The sequence below is a fragment of the Scardinius erythrophthalmus genome (genome assembly GCF_964197995.2).
Source record: "Scardinius erythrophthalmus genome assembly, chromosome: 1".
NCBI lineage: Eukaryota > Metazoa > Chordata > Actinopteri > Cypriniformes > Leuciscidae > Scardinius > Scardinius erythrophthalmus.
The window spans coordinates 62,160,332-62,185,926 of NC_138221.1; the positions used below are offsets into that span (position 1 = coordinate 62,160,332).

The window sequence follows — 25,595 nt, forward strand, 5'->3', positions numbered from 1 at the left end:
ACACAAGAGAATCAACATGTGCAGTTGCTTTATCAAGGCATTGTTCTCACATCTAACACTTTAGCTCTGACCTCGGCCTGCAAGATGGACCTTCACCGGTTTCCCTTTGACGTCCAAAGCTGCAATTTCACCCTTCAGTCTCCAATACATTTAAGTACATCTGAAACTAATCAAGTTTCCCTAATCAAACACACCGGATTTAACTCATCAGCTCATTATCACATGGGTTAATGAGCTAATGAGTTGAATCAGGTGTGTTTGACAGGTTTGGGAACCACTGCTCTAGTCAACTCATATACTGTCTGACTAGGTCCTACATTTGATGAAGAACTGTTACAAAATATACATAGTGTGAATATTATCAAGCATGAATGTGTGTGGTATGAATGCAGTCTGACTGTACATCATCCGCCACCATGTTAGCATTGTCATGTGAGCTGAAGTGATTTATGTAATTTCCATGTCTTTCACCACTCCTCTCCCATGATTTATGGATAGTAAAGTGTCCATTGTATGTGACCTTCAGAATCATGGCAGAAACAGAAGGTCATCTGGTGAATACGGGTCAGTTTGACCCCCTTTATGCATTCATGTGGTAGTGAGGCAAACAAACAAACCCCATCCAATGCATATTTGAAATGAAAGTCATTGTAATGTCTGTTGTTGATTTTCTCTCAGGCAAGGAGCTCCTAATTAACCCTTTCTCTGATGCATCATTCCTGACCCTCAGCTCCAAGAAGGCCTTTCAGACTCAGGGAGAGTGGGAACTCCTCAGTATAAATATTTCTAAAGGCCGTGCCAATCCTCTAGGACAAGACCAGGATCAGCTGATATATACGGTACAGAGCAGAACGATAAGAATCACATAATTATAGATTATCATTAATGTGAATGGTTCACTTCAGTAAGAATAAGACTCATGCAGTCACAATCCTGTATATGGGGCAAGTTGTCACAGCAGAACCCTGTCATTGAATAGCCTAAAGGGGTTTCAGCCAAATCTCAACAGTAAAACAATGATGTAACTGTGACGATTAGGCTTGGACACAATGACACTTGCACTGTTCAATATGTGTTGTCTTCTCCAGTGCTCGAATTGAGTCAAGTCTTATGGGGGGTCCCCAAGTTTTTTTGGGCGGGGGGTTGGTTAGTCTCGCAATATACACTTTATACAAAATATACAATATATTTGAATATGCATAAATATATACTATGTATTAAAAACGCTTGAATTCATATATATACTGTATATATATATATATATATATATATATATAATTCTTTTAAATTACTTATATAGAAAAGTGTAATTTATATCTTGTGATCAAAGCTGAATTTTCAGCATCATTACTCCAGTCTTCAGTGTCACATGATCCTTCAGAAATCACTCTAATATGATGGTTTGATGAACAGTTATGATTATTAATGTTGGAAACAGTTCATATTTGTGTGGAAACCATCATACATTTTATTTTTCAGGATTTTTTGATGAATAGAAAGTTCAAAAGAACAGCATTTATTTGAAACATAATCTTCAGTCTTTACTGTCACTTTTGATCAATTTAATGCAACCGTACTGAATAAAAGTATTAATTTCTTTCCCAACATTTTTTTATAAATTATAACCGCAAGCTTTTGAATGGTAGTGTGTAAAATGTTACAAAAGTTTATATTTCAGATAAACTTTCTATTCATCAAACTAATAAATAAATAAAAAAAATACTGTAAATAACTGTTTTCAACATTGATATTAATCATAAATGTTTGTTGAGCATCAAGTCATCATATTAGAAGGATTTCTGAAGGATCATGTGATGAACACTGGAGTAACGATGGTGAAAATTCAGCTTTGATCACAGAAATAAATTATATTTTATTGTATTATTATTTTACATTGTAATAATATTTCAATATATTAGTTTTTACTGTATTTTGGATCAAATCAATGCAGGCTTGGTGAACAGAAGAGACTTTTGAATTTTGTACATCCAACAGAATGATTCTAGCTTTATTTACCAATGTAGTATTTACCCTAAAAACAACTGGATGATTGATGTGACACTGTGATAATGTTTGTTCCAAAAGACTTGATTAAATGCATGAAACTTGTTTATTATAAATTGTGACAAAACAGGCTGTCAGCCTGTGTGTTGGTTGGGATTTTTCAACTATTTCAGCACATATGATTTTTAAATAGTTACGTCCAGTAACGTTAGCAGCTAGTTGGGGTGGCGGCAAAGCACTGTCATGAGTGAGTGAGTCAGCAGACTATTCAACCATTTCAGTGAAAAAGGCTGCTTTATTCATAAACAAACAATACTATTGCAATCAAAATAAATCATTGCTATTTCAAGAGTGAATCCCGCATAAATGCGTATGTAATTCCCAAAATTTTGCCGTGTTTATACAGCCTTTGGTCCTAGCAGCATGAAAAACAAGTCATATAACAGTTAGCGCTAACAGTTACAAATAAATACAAAGAATGGATATTAGAAAGCATAGAAAGCGCACAACGAGCGCTCCCTTTATAATTACTAAAAAGCTGTTATCTTCATCGAGATCTCTAGCACTCCTATAGAACCAGGACTATTAATTATGAAAAAAAAATAGTAACTTGAGCCTAAATGTTTCCAATTTATGCTATATAAAAGCCCCGACATGGAGTGGATAGATATAAAGTAGAAAGATATATAGCGAGAGACAATTACCCCTCAAAAAAGTCAGTAAGAAGCTTTCTCTTCCCGACTGCGAGTGGAGGTTTATTTTTCTCCATATTTTAAAATCTAAAATTAGCTTCCTTCACCGGAGCGGCGCCAAACAAACAGTCCTGTCAGTCGACGATGTCATGCGCGCGCACAGCGCTCTTTAGGCGGGGCGTTTACATTTTAAAGAGACACTACAACTAGCCTATAAACTCACTTAAAATAAATTATTGTAAATAATCAGTTCACGAATCACGATATTTACCGTATCCTTTGCATGCATTTATTTTGATTTGTCATTATTATTTTTACTAAAATAAAAATTTCCGAGGGACCCCCCTAATTCTATTTTCTACTTCTTATGGGGGGTCCCTAATACCTTATGGGGGGTCCCGGATCCCCCCAGCCCCCCCTCAATTCGAGCACTGGTCTTCTCACCTGATACCTGAGTCTGGTATATTCCCTGACAACATTGTCATTTAACTGTTAAATAACATGCAGTTAAGTGTCCAAAATCATTACATTCAGATCACACTTTCAAAGTATATTCTTTCAAAGTATATTATTTCCATAATAAGTACTCTTTTTTTAAAAAATATGCTAAAGTTTTTCACCTTTCAGATAAAAATTTCCTTCATTATATAGTTCATGTATCTCAGTGTAACTTCATAGCATTCATTTAACAGCTATTACAAAATACGAAAACCACTGCTAGAGAAAACAAGTTTTCAGTCATAGAACTTTTGACTTTGTAACAACTAGCTCCGGTTTCCAGTATTAATGTAAAGCTGCTCTGATCAGGGCTGGTGCACTTTGAGAGTTCAAAATTAAAAGCTCCAACCCATATTCAGTGTGCAAATTAAACAAAGAAAAATTCAAACCTCTTTTAGTTGGTCTATTAGTGTCTATTTGCATTACACCTACTACATAATAATAGTTATAATATTAATCCAATGACAGTAATAGCCATATTTTGTAAAACAAATGCACTAAAAAATAAAGGAAACTTTCATAATTAGTGTTGTACCAATTTCTATATTTGAAAGAGATAAGCACATGAGCTTTTATTTTGGCGGAAAACATGGTTTACAAACGCCTCTTATTAAATTTCTAGTGAATTGCGGTAATCGTCAACTATGCAGATGTGGAAATAATCTACACTCATGACATGGCCTAAAGGCGGGCGTACACGGTGCGATTTTTGCTTTTTTTACGAGCTCGCAGATGATTTTTTTCACTCGGGAGAAATCGAGTGGAATCGGTGATGCTCGCATGCTCGCGGCTCGCAGCGTGTGAGAGGAATTACGAGCCGAGCCGAGCCGAGCACGTTATAAGCACCTCCCCGACCTCCCGATCATCTTTAAACATGTTTAAAAAATTCGGGGAGTCGGCCCGATTTTCACCAGCTGTCTCCTATTTCCAAATTATACACAACCACGTGGGGCTATACCTCAGTGGCAGCAACCATACAGCGTGCGCATACACTGTCTCTCTCCCTCTCTCATACACACACACACACACACACACACACATGTCTGGTGCACTATCTTTGTGGGGACTCTCCATAGACGTAATGGTTTTTATACTGTACAAACTGTTCTATCCCCTTACACTGCCCCTATCCCTAAACCTACCCATCACAGGAGACATTCTGCATTTTTACATTTTCAAAAAAACTAATTCTGTATGATTTATAAGCTTTTGTACCCATGGGGACCTCAATTTAGGTCCCCACGGTGACACGAGTCCCCATGAGTCTGTGTGCATTCAGGTTTAAGTCCCCACCGGTGTAGAAAAACATGTCCACACATGCACACACACACACACACACACACACACACTTCTCTCAATTCAATTCTGTTCAATTCAATAAAGCTTTATTGGCATGACAAAAATACAATTGTATTGCCAAAGCATCAAAACAGCATAGAAAATTATTTTGAACATTGTACTACAGAAAATAATAATAATAATATTAAATAAAAATAATAAAATAAAAATAATAATTCTCTCTCTCTCTAGTTTTTACGTTGAATGGCTACTGTTCTCTGCTTTACAACAAATCATTTGCACACACATTTCTGTCATTTTTTCTATCTGAAGCTTTGCCTGCATGCAATATTGACGGTCTCTGTGTTTAGCGCGAAAGCTCACGTGATTGCTGCCGGCTCGGGATAAAATTCGTGCAGGACAGTCGTGCCGTGTACCAGCTGCATTGACGCGATTATCAGTTAAACTGACTCGCAACGTGTGCAATATCTCACGACCTCCCGAGTGTCCGATCCTGGTCCGAACTCGCACCGTGTACGCCCGCCTTAAGTGTTTTGAAAGTAATGCTGCTTACCGCGGACTTTACACTCTCTCATCTCTCTCCTGATCCTCCGTCCTCACTATCATCTGCCACAGGAGCTGATGAAGGTCAGAAAACATATATTTTGACACAGTTTACAGTGTCTGCTTTAAGGGCCTGGTTCTATTTTTTCACGCTATTTCTCTGCACATTCCTTGCGTTTCTTCTCCATCTCGCTGACTATTTTGACAGATACACACTGACACTGCTGCACGCTCGCTCACTCGTTTAAAGTTATGATAGGGCCAGCCCAGTGTCAATCAAGAAAAGAGCCAATGGGCCGCTGATCTACGTGTTTCATGGGCTGGTCTGTCAGAAAAAAAAAACTAACACTGACTTTGACCAATGCATTAAACCGGCACAAACCCAGCGCCGCCAATTAAGCAAAACAAAACAAAACGAATGGGCCGCAGATGTACAAATTTTATGGGCCGTTAAAAAAAAAAAAAAAAAAAAAAAAAGTATGAGTATGAGATATATCGGCCCAAAAAGCACGTCGGCCCACCGGGCATTTGCCCGGTATGCCCAATGGCCAGTCCAGCCATGGCTCTGTTGAAGCATTTAAAAATGTTTCTGTTCTTGCAGATCACCATGCAGAGGAGACCTGTACTGTATGTCATTATTTTTCTGATGCCAGTATTGTACTTCCTTGTGCTGGATTTGGCCTCATTCTTCATCAATTCAAGTGGAGGAGAGAAGCTTGGTTTTAAAGTAACTTTGCTTCTGGCTATTTCTGTGTTACTGCTGCTTCTTAAAGACATGCTGCCCTCGACTGCCAGTAATATCCCTCTGATTGGTGAGTTCATTAGAGTAGAGTGTGTGTGTAGCAAATCAAAATATTCTTATTATTTCTGAAGGATCTTGTGACACTGACTGAAGTAATGATGTTGAAAAGTCAGTATATCTATAACAGAATAAATTAATATATTTTATTATATATATTAAAACAGAAAACAGTTCTTTTAAATTGTAATATTTCACAATATTACTGCTTTTTATTGCAAATGCAGCCTTGGTGAGCATAAGACACTGCTTTCAAAAAAAAGTTTTGACTATTTTTTTAAAATGTTTTTTTACAGGGATTTATTGTGTTGTCATCTTCACTCTCATGGGCATCAGTGTTCTGGAGACTATTTTTGTGAATTTTCTGATGGCTAAAGGAAATCAGACCGTTTCAGTAGCAGCAATGGAAAGCACATCTGCTCTTTCTGGTAAATATTCACCCAACATCTAATAACGAGGGGCATTTTATTAGTTAGTTATCTATGCACATTCCCATTACTCATCTTAATGTGATTTGGAGGTTGGCATCTTTGCTCCATGAAGTTATTGTTCAAGAGCTATAAATGCTATCTGAGCTTTCTATATCAGAACTTTTTGCATTAGGCAGGGAACAATGAAAATTTATTTCACTCTTTTATGAGTTCTTTAAAAGAAATTAATCATTGATAAAACATCTTATATTTCAAATAAATACATGTATAATTCCTCTCACAGAGAGCGTAAAGGACACAACGGGCCCTTCAGACTCTGTTGCAGACAGCAGTGAAGAGCGGCTGTACACTCTTAATGTTCTGAAGCAGATCCTCATGGAGTTTCAGGCTCATCAAAACCATCAAGAGGGGAAACCCCTGTGCTGGACCAGAGTGGCAACAATAATACATGTTATCTTCTTTTTTCTGTACGTAACCTCTGTTATTGTGTTTCTGATATCACTGTCCATGGCTTGGTTCACATGAGTAAATATCCTCTTATAGGCCTGTACATGAGATGCAGGCTTTCATAACTTCTGCATGTTTCATTTGAAATATTAAAATATAGATAGCCAATAGTTTTCCTTTTTAGTTGCTGTACTGTACATTCTACTGAAGTACATTAACTTGAAAATAAAGGCTCCAAAAGGGGATTTTTGCAGCAATGCCATTTTCTTAGTGTGAAGATCATTTTAATAATCTGAAGAACCTTTTTTTCCGCTATATAAAGAACCTGGGAAATGGAAAGATTCCATGGATGTTAAAGGTTCTTCATGGACCCACAGGTGCAAGAGTGTAAGACTGTGATATGTAATTTGTGAAAAGAAAAAATCAAATACAACTTAAATAAACTGCAATCCCTTGCTAAATGCAAATTTTATGTACATGATAAAAATTATAGTAATATAATATCTTTGATAACACATTTTTGGTAAATTTATCTGACTTTTATTTAGGTTTATTTTTACCAATTGCATTTTTTGATGTCACATGTAAACAAGATAATTATACTATTTTGACATAAAAATAGAAAAAGGTTGAAAATATTCCATTCTTTATTATTATTATTATTATTCTTAAAACATTTGCTGCATTTTTTTTTAGGGCTGAGCAACAGGTGATCACATCCAAAATAAAAATTTGTGTTTACGTGTGCACTGCTGCATGAATAAATAAATAAATCATTATTTGCCACCATTGTTGAGAGAGGTGTTGATTTTTTTTTTTTTTATCTATGTTTCTACAAGACAGTGTAGCTCTGTTTCTTTGGTTGCGCATGATGTGTTAAAAAATTCGTCATTGTAACTCATTGCTGTAGTTTCACAGTGGTGGTAATGTAACAGTTTTGATAATGGATTAAACTCTGATTGAGATTAGTGAATTAACGGCTATATGATGATATCGTCATCATAATCAATATAACCGCAATCATTCACAAACCGTGTGTGTGCACAAGTGTGGCTTGCAGAAGCACTGTTCAAGCAGAAAGAGAATCAGCATCCCAACTAAAGCTAACACTGATCTCCATAATGGTAACTTCAACCCAAGCATTTTCAATAAAACATCTCAATAACAACTTCTGTAGATGTATGACAGAAATAAAGGTATACTAGTTAACAATAAGTGTAATAATGTGTAATGACTGGAAGTCATTTGTAGTTCTTGTGTTGCCCTATTTTCTATTTGTGTGTTCCTCTTTTCTTCAGTGAATCTGCTTGTTAACAGCAGGTGTTCATCACTAATGCTCAACAATCACTTACATATTCACTTAATTATCTCACTGCAACACTGCATCAATGTTAGTTTTTACTCTTTGTAGTGTGGATTTTCCTGTGGGGTTGTAAGGGTTAACAGTGCAAGATAAAAAGACACCCACAAAACATTTTAACAGTAATAAACTGTAAGTTATAAAACAGGTATATACTGGCAACACTGTTGCCAGTAGTTTACTGTAAAATGTCATTTTGGGGTTACCATTGTGCTGAAGAGTAGAGCCTGTGCTTCAGTCCAGGAGAACATCTAGAAACATTGATGATTTGCTGCAAGTTGCTTTTTTTAACCCTCAGGGGTCTGAGGTGTTTTTGGGGTCCTTGAGATGTTCTGACATGCCCTGACATTTGTGCTTTTTTCAGTTGCTTATAAACATATTAATGGCAAAGGCGTCATTACACTCTATTTGGCACAAACAGGGCTACCATAATATGTGAGCAACATGTATGTACATGGTTTGTATTTTTGAGAGAATAATGTTTATGCATGGTTATTGAAAAAAAATAAAAACGAAAGTTTCTGAAATAAGGCCACAAAACACATACTAAATATGTGTCCACAAGACTTCTGAATAATGCATTTTGTCGCCTAGAGTTTTTTCTTCAAAATGATGTGAAAATCATCCTGCCTAATCATTCACATAAAACAATACACTGATTTAAATTTTGTAAGACACTTTTTGTTTGGAAAGGCAATATGCGAGTGGGCGTGAATGATCCAATGACACCATCATGCATATTGAGTAGTTCACACCTGAGGAGACAATGGGGCCCGCATAATGAGCCTTTCATTCAGGTGTGTGACTGAGCCACAAGAAAGAATGCAAGGACTATCTCTCTCTCTATCTCTCTCTCTCTATATATATACAATATTGGTTCACAGTTGTTGTTTTTTTTCCACAAATTGTGCTTGCAAATTGTATAATATCCAAGGTAACCATTTCTAGTAATAGTGTAGTTAATTGTTCCCATACTCTATTTTCAGAAAGTTTTTGAATATATTTTCTACCCAAATGTGTCACTAATAAAACACAATAAAAATAATTTAAAGAGAAGGTTTATATTGACATTTTAAGATTTTGTTTACATCTATCCTTGTATATATATTTTTTTGCTATTTCATTAAAAAGGTTATACAATTACAACAACAATAAAAATTTTAACAATATTTCCAATGTAATCTTTCTTTGTAAAAACTAAAGTATACATTTTATTATACGTATTTCAAAGTTAAGGATTCATTAGTTTGAATATAGCCTACATTGAAACACTATAATAACATCTTAGTTGATTACTTTATTTTTGACAAAACATAATATAGGCTATATATATATTTAACATGAGCAGAAATTGGCAACATTATAAGCTTATTTGATGTGTGGCAGTAGACCACACATCAAATTTTATTTGATGATCAAATTTTATTTGATGCTATTTTACAGTAAAAACTTTATAATCTATCCGATTTTTTATAGTCGATTTTTACTCATCTCAGTATAGCAATAGAGTTTGGTAAAAGCTGTTCATTCATTCACACACAAAAACGATTCATTTTGAAACAGTATTTTTCCAGCTGTAGTAGCTACACAACAGCGCGCATCTGTGCGTTCATTCATTCACACACAGAAACGCGATTCATATTTAAACAGTATTTTTACGTGTACAGACACTATTGGGATTAGAACAAAGCAAATATGCAACTGACCTTTTCCTGGATCCGTTGATCCTCGAAATGAAACTTCCAGCACTTCTGAGGTAAATTTTCCAGGATTATTATTAAAATAGTATTATTCCTCACAGCGTCGTAAAGTACATGAGTCTGAAAGTGAACTTGCGGTGTGTGTTATCCAGCTGATGTGGGCGTTCACAGGTTTGCGTCCTCAGATCATTTGCGTTTGAATAGTGCGCGCGGAGTCACATTAAAACATAATGAGCTGAGATGAGAACGACTGACATCTCTCTCTTTTCATACGTATTACATAAACTGTGAATATTTGTTTTTTTTATAAAAATTACTTCATTTAAAAGAAGAGAATTCAAGCTTCATGCCTGTGTGTCTGTATGCCTGTTTGACTGAGTATTCGCTGAGTTACAGTTCATTTTCGGACGCGTTTCAGAATGGAGTTCACTGACAGAGAGAAAGCAGATCTCGCATCATGTTTATTTTTCTTTATTTGGCAAAAAGCACAACACGCTGTTTTTTATTGTGAGTATACACAAAAATAATACACACTTAACAGGATCGATTGATGTATGAAACTGGTATGCAAGATCAAAGTCAACAGAGTATTTTGAATCTCTTTTGCACTGATATAAAAAAAAAACGCGCCTATCGCGCTGGCGCGATTGTCGACCCCAGGGGGTTAACAGGTGGTGACTGTGTAGTTGCTGGTCCAGTGGAAATCTCTTTATTTACAATATTTTTTAGTGGTTTCAGATTAAATAAGTTCACATTAATACTTTGCCCACATTATTAGTGCATTGTGAATGCTAATACATTTAAAAGATAGTTGGTCAGTTTAAGGCAGTCGATTTCTGCAAGTGAAATTAGTTAACTCGAATTTTAATTTACCCCTCCTTGAACTGCCACCTTAACATGGTGGAGGGGTTTGAGTACCCGAATGACCCTAGGAGCTATGTTGTCCGGGGCTATATGCCCCTGGTAGGGTCTCCCAAGGCAAACAGGTCCTAGGCGACGGGTCAGACTAAGAGTGGTTCAAAAAGCCCTTTATGAATAATATTAAATCGAGGACCGTGACGTCGCCCGGTATGGTGCAGCCGGGGCACCACCCTGGAGCCAGACCCAGGGTTGGGGCTCGTATGCGAGCGCCTGGTGGCCGGGCCTCCCCAATGGGGTCCGGCCGGGCTCAGCCCGAAGGAGCGACGTGGGGCCGCCTTCCTGTGGGCTCACCACCTATAGGACGGACCGTAAGGGGCCGGTGCTGAGAGGATCGGGCGGCAGTCAAAGGCGGGGGTGTCGACAACCCGATCCCTGGACACGGAAACTAGCTCTAGGGACGTGGAATGTCACCTCGCTGGCGGGGAAGGAGCCTGAGATTGTGCGTGAGGTTGAGAGGTTCCAACTAGAGATAGTCGGGATCACCTCTATGCACGGCTTGGGCTCTGAAACCACACTCCTTGAGAGAGGATGGACTCTTCACCACTCTGAAGTTGCCCATGGTGTGAGGCGGCGGGCTGGTGTGGGTTTGCTTATAGCCCCCCAGCTCAGCCGCCATGTGTTAGAGTTTACCCCGGTGAACGAGAGGGTCGTTTCCCTGTGCCTACGGGTCGGGGATAGGTCTCTCACTGTCGTGTGTGCCTACGGGCCAAACGGCAGTACAGAGTACCCGGCCTTCTTGGAGTCTCTGGGAGGGGTTCTGGAAAGTGCTCCGACTGGGGACTCCGTCGTTCTACTGGGGGACTTCAACGCCCACGTGGGCAACGACAGTGACACCTGGAGAGGCGTGATTGGGAGGAACGGCCCCCCAGATCTGAACCAGAGCGATGTTCAGTTATTGGACTTCTGGGCTAGTTACAGTTTGTCCATAACGGACACCATGTTCAAGCATAAGGGTGTCCATCAGTGCACGTGGCACCAGGACACCCTAGGCCAACTTTGTGGTTGTTTCATTTGTCTTGCAGCCGTATGTCTTGGACACTCGGGTAAAGAGAGGGGCGGAGCTGTCAACTGATCACAACCTGGTGGTGAGTTGGATCCGATGGTGGGGGAGGAAGCTAGACAGACTCGGCAGACCCAAGCGTACTGTAAGGGTCTGCTTTGGCCGAGTCTCCTGTCAGAAAGATCTTCAACTCCCACCTCCGGCGGAGCTTCGACCGGATCCCGAGGGAGGCTGGAGATATTGAGTCCGAGTGGACTCGAGTCCGAGCCGCTCGGAGCTGTGGCCGTAAGGTCTCCGGTGCCTGTCGAGGCGGCAATCCCCGAACCCGGTGGTGGACACCGGAAGTAAAGGATGCCGTCAAGCTGAAGAAGGAGTCCTATCGGGCCTGGCTGGCTTGTGGGACTCCTGAGGCAGCTGACGGGTACCGGCAGGCCAAGCGAACTGCAGCCCGTGTGGTTGTGGAGGCAAAAACTCGGGCATGGGAGGAGTTCGGTGAGGCCATGGAGAAGGACTATCGGCTGGCCTCAAAGAGATTCTGGCAAACCATCTGGTGCTTCAGGAGAGGGAAGCAGTGCCCTACCAACGCTGTCTACAGTGAAGGTGGGCAGCTGTTGACCTCAACTGGGGATGTCGTTGGACGGTGGAAGGAATACTTCGAGGATCTCCTCAATCCCGCCGTCACGTCTTCCATTGAGGAAGCAGAGGCTGAGGGCTCAGAGGTGGACTTGTCCATCACCCAAGCTGAAGTCACAGAGGTAGTCAAGAAACTCCTCGGTGGCAAGGCACCGGGGGTGGATGAGATCCGCCCTGAGTACCTCAAGTCTCTGGATGTTGTGGGGCTGTCTTGGCTGACACGCCTCTGCAGCCTCGGGGACAGTGCCTCTGGGATGGATTCAGGAGGAACAGTGTGGTTTTCGTCCAGGCCGTGGAACACTGGACCAGCTCTATACCCTCTACAGGGTGCAGGAGGGTTCATGGGAGTTTGCCCAACCAATCCACATGTGCTTTGTGGATTTGGAGAAGGCATTCAACTGTGTCCCTCGCGGCGGCCTGTGGAGGGTGCTCCGGGAGTATGGGGTCCGGGGTCCTTTGCTAAGGGCTGTCCGGTCCCTGTACGACCGAAGCAGGAGCTTGGTTCGCATTGCTGGCAGTAAGTCAGACTTCTTCCCGGTGCATGTTGGACTCTGGCAGGGCTGCCCTTTGTCGCCAGTTCTGTTCATAATTTTTATGTACCGGTCTGTCGTGGTGAAGAAAGAGCTGAGCCGCAAGGCGAAGCTCTCGATTTACCAGTCAATCTACGTTCCTACTCTCACCTATGGTCATGAGCTTTGGGTCATGACTTAAAGGACAAGATCCCGGATACAGGCGGCCAAAATGAGCTTTCTCCGCAGGGTGGCTGGGCGATCCCTTAGAGATAGGGTGAGAAGCTCGGTCACTCGGGAGGAGTTCAGAGTAGAGCCGCTGCTCCTCCACATCGAGAGGGGTCAGCTGAGGTGTCTTGGGCATCTGTTCCGGATGCCTCCTGGACGCCTTCCCGGGAAGGTGTTCCGGGCACGTCCCACTGGGAGGAGACCCCGGGGAAGACCTAGGACACGCTGGAGAGACTGGCTCTATGGACCCAGGCCAGTGTATAACTCAGACACTTGTTGTGACTTCACTATTTTATGTGGGAATGGTATTCTATGTCCCTGGCTCTTCGACCCGGGTCTATACATACTTTAGTGGCCTTTGTGCTTCACTACATGCTTACATATCATCTTAGACACGACATTCTGGTCTGTGATATTCAGAGTGCTCTGTTATAGTCCCGGGACTCCCTGGATTCTCAGAATAGTCACAGGCAAATAGCACAGCGTTTTAAATGGGGCTCCCACAGCGTTTGCAACGCAGTATGCGAGAACGTTCTCGTAAGGGAACGTACTAGGTTACTTACGTAACCTCGGTTCCCTTAGAGATATGGGAACGAGTACTGCGTTGCCTTGCCGTGCTATTCGCTCATATCAGGTGTTTCGCTTCAGTCGATATAGACCTGTCATATGGCGAGTTTTCTCCGAATTTATACTCTCCTGACGCGTCCAATTTGGCGCGCTCAAGTCTGGCAGGGCGCCAAGCACTCCTATTGGAATTGCGCGCTCCTGCTCACTTGCCATAGGTTTGTGCAGTTGCCGCAGCACAGCCAATCAGCTCGCTTTGCAAGCTATGATGCTCTCACTATGCAGCTGCAATGCGTTTTAAAATAAAGGCTTCAATATTCTTGAGAAAATGAGTTTTCCCACAGCGTTTGCAACGCAGTACTCGTTCCCTTTTCTCTAAGGGAACCGAGGTTACGTAAGTAACCTAGTACGATTACTGATTACTTCCTTTTCTCGAGACTAAACAAGTACTTTCACCTTCTTCCAGCCATTTTCTTCTAGATCTTACAAAAGCACCTTAGGCTTTTTCTTGATAAATGTGGTCTAATTCTTTCTGCAAATTTTCTAAAACATCGTTATTGGATGGGTGGGTAGAAGTTTGAGTTAAATTTGAAATCTCTCTAATTATGTCTTGAATACGTGTTCTTTTTTCCATAGGCATTTTTTTTTTTCCAAATTGAATGCTACATTTTTTTACTTCAAACTTTCGAACCAACATTCAGGTGTTGATAAAAATAAATAATACATGAAGCTATAATAAAATTTGGAATTTAGGTTTCTGCCTAAATTAATACATGATGTTAGCTAACTACATGATCTATATTATCTTAGAACTGTAGATTCTGACAAATGGACATTGCTTTGACACAGTAGAATCAATCATTTTCTATAAAGGTGCTTTGAAACAATATCCATTGTTAAAAGCGCTATATAAATAACTATACATTTTTAAAAAATAATTAAAAATGCTGTAGTCTTAAGGTGAATACACTACATGACTTTTGTCCAGATATTTCCCCCTAATTTCCAGTCTGGAGAAGATTGTCATCTAGAGTCATGAATTTTGAGTTTGTCATTCATAAATAAAACTTCTCTCTGTTATTCATGTGCTTTGAACTCGTAATTCAATGTTTTTGACTCCACTAGGGCACATAAAAACAGCAGTAAAGTGACTCTTATTGGCCAGGAATGAGGAAGCTGCTTTACAGACACTCCTGTTTTACACATGTCACTCAAACACAGAAGCAGGAAACGATTTCAACTCCTCAGTTCAGAGAAACAGAAACTGAAGTATTGTTGAGCTGCTGTGTGTTTGTGTCTCTCTGTATTCATGCAATAAAATGGCAGAAGCCAGATTTTCTCAGGATGAGTTCATGTGTCCAGTGTGTCTGGATCTCCTGAAGGATCCAGTGGCCATTCCCTGTGGACACAGTTACTGTAAGATCTGTATTACAGACTGCTGGGATCAGGAGGATGAGAAGAGAGTCTACAGCTGCCCTCAGTGCAGACAGACCTTCAGTCCAAGACCTGCTTTAGCTAAACACACCATTCTGGCTGAAGTGGTGGAGAAACTGAAGAAGACTAAACTTCCTGCTGACTGTTACGCTGGAGCTGGAGACGTGGAGTGTGACGTCTGTACTGGAAGAAAATACAAAGCCGTCAAGTCTTGTCTGGTGTGTCAGGAATCTTACTGTCAAACTCATTTAGACCGTCATGAGGAATTTCCCTCTCGTAAGCCACACAAAGTGATTGATGCCACTGGACGACTGCAGGACATGATCTGCCGTAAACATGATAAAGAGCTAGAAATGTTCTGTATCACTGATCAAGTGTGCATCTGTGTGTGGTGTAAGGAATATGAACATAAAAACCACAACACTGTATCAACTGCAGCACAGAGGACAGAGACACAGGTATGAACTGAGAGGGATTGATCACACAGAAATGAAAGTGTCTTTATTTACTCACTCATTTACTCATGTTGTTCCAAACCAGTTTGACTGAGTTTCTTCTGTGGAATATAAAAGATGACATTTTGAAGAATGTCTCGTCTATTTTAGTTTATACATTGAAAGTAATTTTAAGTCAATGGAGTAAAAAAGTTTCAAGCTCCAAAAAGGAGAAAAAACATAAAAGTAATCTAAACAACTAGTGGTTAAAGAAAGAAGTACGCTTAAGTGTATTGACATGCACTTGTAGTGTACTTCAAATTAAAAGTATATTAAGAAAAAAATTCATGACAGTTTCATAAGTACACTTTATAATGTACACTTTTTTATAATTTAAATTAAAAGTTTCACTTCAAAGTATATTTTAATAATATTTAAAATGTCCATGTAACTCAATAGAATTATGAAATTACATTATATACTTAAATCTTACTTAAGTGGGTCAAAAAGTACATTTAAACTATATACATTTTCATTTAATAGCAATTAACATGCAATTACGTATCTGAAAACATTACGCTCAGTTCACACTTATTTCACGATTATATTCTTTTAAAGTATATAATTTCCAAAATAAGTGCACTTTTGAAAATATGCTACTTTTAAAAGAGCAAAATCTTTAATAAGAAATCAAATAATTAATAAACTTATGTATGTGGAGCCCAAATCAAATATGATGACATCAAAAACATCAAACTTCACTGGTGTTTGTGTCATGACATCATGGTGTTTAGTCATGTGACTGTGACATGAAAGACGTGTTATTGGCGCGTCACCATATTTTATTTGGCCTCTGTAAACCGCTGAGACATTCTTCTAAATATCTTCTGTTGTGTCTCACAATAGACAGAAAGTCATACAGGTTTGGAGCAACATGAGTAAATGATGACAGAATTAAAACTTTAGGGTTAAGAATTCATATAAAACTAGGAATTTATGAAATAATGCTGACATTTCAGGAAACCATGAATCTGTGGCTTGAACCAGACAGTAAAAACTTACCATGCAAGATCTTTAACCACTTCACCAACTCTGGATTCATGTAACTTTAATGTTTGTATGACAGTAGTTTTATGTGTCATTCCCTGTCATTGGTTTGTCCTCCAGAAACAGCTGAAGGAGACGCAGATGAAGATCCGTCAGAGAATCCAGCAGAGACAGAAAGATCTTCAGCATCTGAGAGAGGGTGTGAAGTCTCATAAGGTGAGTCTGGAGAAGAAGAGAAGTTTGAGACGTCTCAGTTTGGACTCTGTCAGTCGTGCTGAAGCCACTGTGTGATTGTGATGTGTGTGTAACAGCGCTCTGCACAGACAGCAGTGGAGGACAGTGAGAGGATCTTCACTGAGATCATCCGCTCCATTGAGAGAAGCCGATCTGAGATCACACAGCGGATCAGAGATCAGGAAAAGACTGCAGTGAGTCGAGCTGAAGGACGACTGGAGCGACTGGAGCAGGAGATCAATGATCTGAGGAGGAGAGACGCTGAGCTGGAGCAGCTTTCACACACACAAGATCACATCCAGTTCCTGCAGGTAACAGAGATCTAGAAGAACAGGATCATAGTGGACTTGAGCAAGATCCTGCTATGACAGAGAAACATTTCATGAGAGCAGAATGAGCCGTTGACTGAGATGTTGTCAGGAATTCAGTCAGATTCAGTCAAGTGTTGTGTTATCATATAATCATCAGTCAGACTCTCATATGATCATCTTCTGTTTAAAGAGACACACTTACAAAGCCCTGGGAAATTTACCATTAAATATTAACTCATTTTTCCTTCTGGTTTCTTCTGTCTTGATGAAATCAGTGAACTTGATGGTATCAATATCCAGCCAACTAGATTTTTCATCCTCTTTTAATGAAATCTTTTATTTCTACTAAAATATTTTCAGTAATTGGCACCAAAATTGGGTCAGGTGATCTTCAAAGTTGATAATATTGATAATGTTGCTAAAATTAAACAAACAATTTTCAATAGAAATTACATTGAGTATATTTTAGTTTATCATAAATGTGTGTCAGTTCATTCAGCAGTAACTAACCATATTTCAAAGAAAATAGAGGTAATTCTGAAATTACATATAAAGATACTTAAATCCTACTTAAGTTGGTCAAAAAGCTCTCTAAATTTGAGCTAATTGCATTTAATTTAAATTTAGACTATAAGACATTCATTTAATTAAAATAATTATTTTAATTATAATTTTAAAAATATGTAAGTGTCTGAAAGCATTACATTCAATCTGCTCTTAAGTATATATATATTTTAAATTATACTCTTATTTAAGTGTCAAATACTAGAGTGTGTAGCATTAAATGATGAATATGAGAAGAATGTGCTGATTGTGTGAAAGTGCTGGATTGAAGCGAGTCACTGAAGAGAAGTCAAGTCAACAAGAGCCGCTCAGATCTGATATAGTGCAGGTTATTGGCTGAAGTGTGGAGATGATGAGTTTTGATTTCTGTTTTCTGTAGAGTTTCCAGTCTCTCTCAGCACCTCCTGAATCTACAAACAAACCCGATGTTTCCTTCAGTTCTCTCTCCTCTTTTGATGGCGTGAGAGAATCTGTCCGTCAGCTGAGAGACAAACTGGAGGATTTCTGCAAAGAGGAGATCAAGAAGATCTCAGATGGAGGTAAAGTCCTGCGCCTCGTTATACAGACGTGTGGAGAAAGATCCAAAATCTAAACGTACAACCGTTTCCGAAATGTTTCTATGATTTATAAAATGTCCATTTGCACAAAATGTCCTTAAATGCATCCCAGTTTTAAATCACAGTTATTAATAAATTAAATTCAAGTCCATCAAATCCTCCTACAGAACGACCACAAATATCTCTTGATGGTTCAGAAATACGGACTCATCATCGTGGACAAGCGTTTATATACACATGACGGAGGGTGAAATCCATGGAATTTAGGATCAATCCGATGTGTGTGTTTTAAAAATGAAGCCCCTGGAGATTATTAATCTGCACTAAGAAATGAGTCCATCATCTAATATTATAGAACATCACCCTTACGAAAAAGAAGTTTATTCAAGTGTGCTATTAGAATACTTCTTTTAAACTAAAACTTTTTATGAACTTCTCAGAAATATACTTCAAATTGCACTTAAAGGAGAACTCCAGGCAATTTTTAAGTTAATCTTGATCGTTAGACCTTTGTGAGTACTGTCTATAGGAAAAAAAACAAACCGGATCGGAGCTTGAAACACGGAGCTGTTACAGCTAATGCCCCGAGCTCCCACTCAGCTAAAACGGCAGTTATGGTGGCATATGCATAAAGAGTGTCTTTGTGCCTCTTAACAGACACAAAATGCTATTAAAAGTAAATGCGGTAATCTTTAGCGCGTAGTACTTGTATGGGAGTTTGCACATCAAGTTGAAGTACAACTAGCCACAACTGCAGAATCTCGAGGTCATGGAAAGGAAGACGATGAAAATGTAAGTTCTTGTATTTTCACATTCTGTTGCCACAATTTGGAACGGCACAAACGCGAACCATTTCTTCTTCACTTGCGAGCAACTCCGATCATCACTCTTCACACTACGCTCCTCCCCACTGTGTGCTGTTTACCTTTTTCCGGCTACAACTGAGTTCCCACGGGACTTCAGCGCGAGACTACAGCTAGCTGTCTAAAACACTATTTAGGTGAATTTAAACAATGGCTAAGTTGCTAAACGCATATTGTTGTCATGTAAGGGCCCTGTTCATGTTTGACAGACATTTTAATAGCATGTTGTGTCTGTTAAGAGGCACAAAGACACTCTTTATGCATATGCCCCCATAACTGCCGTTTTAGCTGAGTGGGAGCTCGGGGCATTAGCTGTAACAGCTCCGTGTTGCAAGCTCCGATCCGGTTCGTTTTTTTTCCTATAGACAGTACTCACAAAGGTCTAACGATCAAGATTAACTTAAAAATTGCCCGGAGTTCTCCTTTAAGTATACTTGACTTATACTGACAGAAAAGTCTAAGTATATTTGGCCTATACTTGTTGATCGAGATATTCTTAAAAGTATAATTAAGTAAGGACGCTGCGGAGCCACATCCTGCCCGAAGGGAGGTAACATGTGGAGAATACACATATGGACTGGCCAAAGGGGCAGTGCAACATATGGAATGTCACTGGGGTGGCTCCAGCCCGAAGGGGGAGGCTACACTGGACAGTGACGGCAGAGCAGACTCTGCCAAGGGAAAGACACGGGCTCACCACAGGGAGCTGGTCGTGGAAGAATATGCATATGGTATCGCAGCAGGGATCACACATATGGAACCCAGCCTAGCAGGCCAGCCTAGCACAAGTTACACAAGCATACGAGCACTAGGCCTGGCGTCGGACGCTCCGCAACGTCCGACTGCCGGAGGGGTGCAGAGGAACTCACAGGGTTCGCCTAAGTGGGGAACTCGACTGGAGCAAAAAGCGCACGTATCCGTTCCAAGGAAGGGAGTGGCACAGTAAGCCAACACTAGAGCGCAAACTTTGGTGTTACCGGCTACTTGAAGCGAGCACACAGGAAGAAACCGGCTCAACACGTAGGCTATAAAACCTAGCGAACGTGTTAGGTGTCGCCCAGCCCACAGCTCTACAGATGTCTGTCAGTGAGGCGCCGTGTGCCAGCGCCCAAGAGGGAGCGACACCCCTAGTGGAGTGGGCTTTCAACCCGGGACCCATGTGCGGATGGCACAGCGGCCCGAAGTGGGGTCTGAGTGTGTGGTGCAACACATACCTGCTTCCGTCGAAGGGCAGAATGAGTGTGTGGAGGCATCAGTGCGTCCGGAACACAGCCACTGCTGCCCGCTGGCGATGAAAGAAGGGCTTGGGGGTGACAAGGCGTAGCATAGCATCCTGAAGAGCAACTTGATCCACCTCTGGGCCGCCTGTCTCAGGGTCGTTTGCACCGTCGCTTGCCTCTTGGTTTGGCAGCGGCCTGGATGGGCGGGGTCGGCTTCCTACAGCTTGCTCCACACTGAGGCCTAGATGGTTGCTGCTGCTGGGGCTTAGTGGGAGTGGAGGATGCCGCAGAAGGCCGACCTCGGCGACGAGTAGACAGAGGATCTGCAGCCGGCGGACGGGTGGGAGCAGCGGTCCGCTGGGGCAGGATGTGTCGGATGGCCTTCATCTGCTTCTGTGTGGCCGAGAACTGTTGGGCAAAGCTCTCGACCGCGTCGCCAAACAACCCAACCTGGGAAAGAGGGGCATCCAGGAACCGATATTTATCGGTGTCCCTCATATCCGTCAGGTTGAGCCAAAGGTGGCGCTCCTGGACCACTAAGGTGGGCATCGCCTGACCGACTGAACGTACAGTTTCCTTAGTCACCCGGAGGGTGCCATTCGTAGCTCCCGGAGGAGCTCTGGGTCAGAACCACCCTCGTTCATGTCCATGAGTTTCTGGGCCTGGTGGACCTGCAAGAGTGCCATGGCATGGAGGGCGGAAGCAGCCTGTCCACAGACCTTGTAAGCCTTCGCCGTTAGACCGGACGAAAACTTACAGGCCTTGGACGGGAGGCGTGGATTACCCCGCCAAGAGGAGGCAGACACCGGAAACAGTTGCATCGCGACATCCCGCTCCACTGGGGGGATATCCACATACCCCTTAGCTACCCCCTTAGCTTAGGGGGGAGGAGCCACTAGAACGGCTTCTGGCACTATACGCCGTCCACATGCTAGAAAGCTCCTCATGCACCTCCGGAAAGAAAGGTCCAGCCGAGAAACCAATCGTCCAACTGAGAAGGTTTGAGGCATGGTGGAGGGTTCCACGCAAGCCCAACCTTCTTGGCGGCCCGGGAAAGCATAGCCGTCCATTCTGGATAGGACTCGGGCAACGCTACACGCCCCGAGGGGGGTAACGCAGCCGAGTCGTCATTTCCAGAGAACTGAAGCTCCCCCTCCGATGCTGCGATCGACATCTGATTGTCAGCTGGAGCCCCAAAGGAAACGGTTGGTCGTTCCGGAGAAGGACCAAGACGTTCACTAAGGGACTCCAATGGCAACAGCGCTTGTGAGGCGTGAGGGGCCCGCGGAGGTTGTCTCGGCGGGGAAGCCCTCACGGTAATCCTCAGATCACCCTTGTCAATAAACACTAGATCGGGGCATAGGCGAGGGATCTACACCTCCCTTGAGGTAAGCGAGTCTCGATCTAAGCGCTGAGATAGTCACATTCCTGCAATGGGAACATGAACTATCCACAAAAGCTGCCTCAGCGTGTTGAATGCCCAAACACGAAAGGCAACTACTGTGGCCATCTGCTGGCGCCAGGGAACGACGACATCCAGAAACGCACAAGCGGAATGACATCTTGAAAAAGACGCAGGGTCACGCTTGTGTTGCTCTTTTAGTGAAAACAAAAAAGGTTTGAAATAACTCTCTCAGTGTTGAGGCACCCAGGGCTAGCCGCAGTGTGAATAACACACAGAGGGAAACGCCCACCGAACCGACACACAGACAATACACAAAACAGCAGTGCTGTGAAAACAGCAGTGAGCTGCAATGCTCGCGGCCACCGCTGATCACGCCGCCACACCAACACGAAGGAGAGTCCTCTCGTTCTCAAAGGCAGTCTGTATTTTTCAGAAGTCAAAACAAAGGGCTCCCTGAAGTGATTGGGCTCCCTGAGCGACTGAAAGGGAACTAGTAGTTTACTGAGAGTACACTAAAAGAGCAAAAATAATATATAAATGGTAAACTATAAGTATGATGTTAAATTCACTTAAAGAAAACTTGTAGTATAAAACTACTAAACTAGTAGTTTACTGAGAGTATACTTCAAAGTTGCTACAAGTATTAAAATAGTAAACTTCTAGTATACCCATAAGTTCACTTGCAGTACAAATGAGAAACGTAATTATGAACTAGTTGTGCATTTAAAGTTTACTACTGTTACACTTATAGTACACTTAACATATACTTTTATATACTAAAAGTGGGCCAATTTAGTCCCAAGCAGTATTAAAATAGTACACTTACAAGTTTACTACTAGTACATATTGACATTAGTATACTTACTACATAAAGTATACTTAAAAATATACTTGAACATTACTTAAGTATACTTCATAAAATGAACTTTAAGTATACTTCTTTTTCGTGAGGGCATTTTAGAAATGTCTCAGAAATGAATGTATTTTATCTTGTCATTTCTCTTCACACTGTTCATGTCTGTTTATTTCCACAGTCACTTTCATCAACATGAATCCCAAGACCAGGAACGACTTCCTACAATGTGAGTCACTAGAAAACAAGCAGAAAAACTCACTGAATGTGTTCATGTTCTTCCTGTAGAAGGAGAAATAAATCATGATAGAAGAGTTTTATAATTGATCATGTAAATGATGATTTGCACAGGATATTTGGTCAGCTGTACTGAGTCACTGATGATACATTGAACATTGATTCATGAAGAGTTCAGATGCATTAAAAGATCAGACAGATTCATAATTCCTGTTTCTGATGTGTTTTCTCTCCATCAGATTCCCATCAGCTCACTCTGGATCTGAACACAGTGAATAAACGCCTCAGTCTGTCTGAGAGGGACAGAGTGATTACTGTCGCTGACACAGAGCAGCCGTATCCTGAACATCCAGACAGATTTGATCAGAAGTGGCAGGTGTTGTGTAGAGAGAGAGTGTGTGGATGCTGTTACTGGGAGATTGAGTGGAGTGGGAGTTGTGTGTATATATCAGTGTCATATAAGAGCATCAGCAGGAAGGGATCGGGTATTGAGCATTTGTTTGGATATAATGATCAGTCCTGGAGTTTGATCTGCTCTTCCTCCAGTTACTCTTTCATACACAATAACATACTCACTTCTCTCCCTGTAATGCCCATCAGCAGAAGAATAGGAGTGTATGTGGATCCCAGTGCAGGAACTCTGTCCTTCTACAGCGTCTCTGACACAATGAGCCTCATCCACACAGTCCAGACCACATTCACTCAGACGCTCTATCCTGGGTATTGGGTTAATTATGGATCATCAGTGAAACTGTGTTGATATTTCAGAACAGACTGTAGAGAGATTTTACCCATAATACTTGAGCTGCACGATAAATCAGTAACAGTGAGATACAGAGACTCTTATTTCCTCTTCATTACATTAATACTGATGAACTTCACTGAAATAAAACAGAATAAATGTGTGTATCAAATCCTCATAGAGACAGTAAGAACAGTGTGTGTGTGTGTGTGTGTGTGTGTGTGAGTGTGTGTGCGTGTTTGTGTGTGTTTATCAAGCTATAATTGTATTGATGGAAATCTTATTCCTTTAGTTGTTATTGTAGTCACACATAATCATTGTAATATTACTATTTAAAAGTACCTTTCATTTGAAAATTTTAAACACAAACAAAATGAAAAGATTAAGGAATAATGATTAAAACAGTAATAGTAGTACAAAAAGTATCTTTCATTACAAAATGAACAGATTGAGGATAGTGTGGTTGTGAATAATGAAATAACAGAAATGGTTGTGAACAATGTAAGGAGTGAAGATGTGGAAAATGACATTAGTAGTGGAGAAAATAGTGCTGGAAAACAATCAGTTCAAAATGTGAGGAAAATTGTGATGCAGAAGATGAGGGATGAAGAAGCACTTTCTGAGATTTCAGATATTGGGTCACAAGGGATGGAAATCATGAACTCTTTACAAGAAATAAATTACTTTCACAACGTTTGATAAAGTTGTTGATGAAATAATTCTTATAAAGGATGCAAAATATGAAAATAGTTACTCTGTGCTTTTTCTTTTCTGTCTGTCTTCTTCTTGCTTCATATGAGTGTGTGGAGAGTGATCATCATGAGAACATGATTAAACTCGTGTAAAATCAGGGCATTTTTGTGTAGAGTTTTGCAGAAATCATTAAGAAAATTGTAATGTGTGTGAAAACAGGTGAAATACATTTTTGTTTTGAGAAATGTGTCTGTTTTAAGAACTGAATGAATCGTTTGTTTGATAAAAAAGGATGCATGAAGCTAATAAAATGTTTTTCAAATTAAAGTACAGTTAAAGGGTTTTTTTTTCCAAGTATAAACAAATAATATCTACATTTGAACATAGTAGTATACTGCAAGTGTAAAAATAATAAATAGTAAACTATAACTATAATATTATGTTCCCTTAAAGGGGACCTATTATGCAAAATTCACTTTTGCATGCTGTTTGGACATAAACAGGGGCGCAACTACCCAGTGTCAGAGGGGTATGCAGCAACAATTTTGGCAATTTTTGAATCCACTGCTGAGTGGACCTCTGTCCCCCTTTGAATGTGACTACTGTAGGAGCACATCTGATCTCCTCTGGAAGCTGGTTCCAGCTGCGGCTGGCCTAATAGCTAAAATCGGACTCGCCATGCTTAGAGTGAACCCTTGGTATTTCTAGCTGATGTGATCCTAATGATCTGAGTGATCTGTTGGGCTTATATTCAGTGAGCATATCTGCAATGTATTGAGGTCCTAGGCCATTGAATGATTTATATACCAGTAATAATACTTTAAAATCAATCCTAAATGTAACTGGGAGCCAGTGTAAAGACCTGAGGACTGGTGTGATGTGTTCATGTTTTCTGGTTCTGCTCAGAATCCTGGCGGCAGCGTTCTGTATGAGCTGCAACTGTCTTATGGTCTTTTTGGGAAGGCCAGTGAGGAGTCCATTACAATAATCCACCCTGCTGGTGATGAAAGCATGCACAAGTTTCTCTAAGTCTTGTCTGGAAACAAAGCATCTAATTCTTGCAATATTTTTCAGATGATAGTATGCTGATTTAGTTATTGCTTTGACATGACTACTGAAACTAAGGTCTGACTCTAGGGACACACCGAGATTCCTTACTTGATTTTTAGTTGTTTGACCCCTAGAGTGAAGGTATGCATTCACCTTGAGAACTTCATCTTTGTTTCCAAACGCAATGACTTCAGTTTTGTCTTTGTTTAACTGAAGAAATTTTTGACACATCCAACTGTTGACTTCGTCAATGCATTGGCACAGGGAGTCAATGGGGCTGTAATCGTTAGGCGATAGGGCTAAGTAGAGCTGTGTGTCGTCTG

General features: G+C 40.8%; 2 protein-coding genes across 3 annotated transcripts; both read left to right on the top strand.

The window, feature by feature from the left end:
* The first annotated feature begins 254 nt into the window (after window positions 1–254).
* On the top strand, window positions 255–6,974 carry LOC308702897 (5-hydroxytryptamine receptor 3C-like). 2 transcript variants are annotated; one of them, XM_081386057.1, is made up of 6 exons: window positions 258–432; window positions 527–564; window positions 679–839; window positions 5,638–5,848; window positions 6,132–6,263; window positions 6,550–6,974. In XM_081386057.1, exons 2-6 carry the CDS (start codon window positions 531–533, stop codon window positions 6,789–6,791), a joined length of 780 nt encoding a protein of 259 aa, XP_081242183.1. In that variant the 5' UTR covers window positions 258–432; window positions 527–530; the 3' UTR covers window positions 6,792–6,974. The 2 variants fall into 2 exon arrangements, with proteins under 2 accessions (XP_081242184.1, XP_081242183.1); XM_081386058.1 differs by having other exon boundaries at window positions 255–564; window positions 731–839; window positions 6,550–6,968.
* A 7,863-nt stretch (window positions 6,975–14,837) lies between these two features.
* Window positions 14,838–24,546, top strand: LOC308702756 (tripartite motif-containing protein 16-like). The gene is made up of 6 exons (XM_081385829.1): window positions 14,838–15,520; window positions 16,664–16,759; window positions 16,855–17,088; window positions 18,032–18,191; window positions 22,732–22,779; window positions 23,027–24,546. Exons 1-6 carry the CDS (start codon window positions 14,948–14,950, stop codon window positions 23,545–23,547), a joined length of 1,632 nt encoding a protein of 543 aa, XP_081241955.1. The 5' UTR covers window positions 14,838–14,947; the 3' UTR covers window positions 23,548–24,546.
* The last annotated feature ends 1,049 nt before the right edge of the window (window positions 24,547–25,595 follow it).

Coding starts and splice junctions, on each gene's coding strand:
- LOC308702897 (XM_081386057.1), top strand. CDS start 531: ATGGCAGAAACAGAAGGTCATCTGGTGAATACGG. Junction 840..5,637: donor AGGATCAGCTGATATATACG/GTACAGAGCAGA, acceptor CTGTTCTTGCAG/ATCACCATGCAGAGGAGACC. Junction 5,849..6,131: donor CAGTAATATCCCTCTGATTG/GTGAGTTCATTA, acceptor GTTTTTTTACAG/GGATTTATTGTGTTGTCATC.
- LOC308702756 (XM_081385829.1), top strand. CDS start 14,948: ATGGCAGAAGCCAGATTTTCTCAGGATGAGTTCATGTGTCCAGTGTGT. Junction 17,089..18,031: donor ATCACATCCAGTTCCTGCAG/GTAACAGAGATC, acceptor TGTTTTCTGTAG/AGTTTCCAGTCTCTCTCAGC. Junction 22,780..23,026: donor CAGGAACGACTTCCTACAAT/GTGAGTCACTAG, acceptor TCTCTCCATCAG/ATTCCCATCAGCTCACTCTG.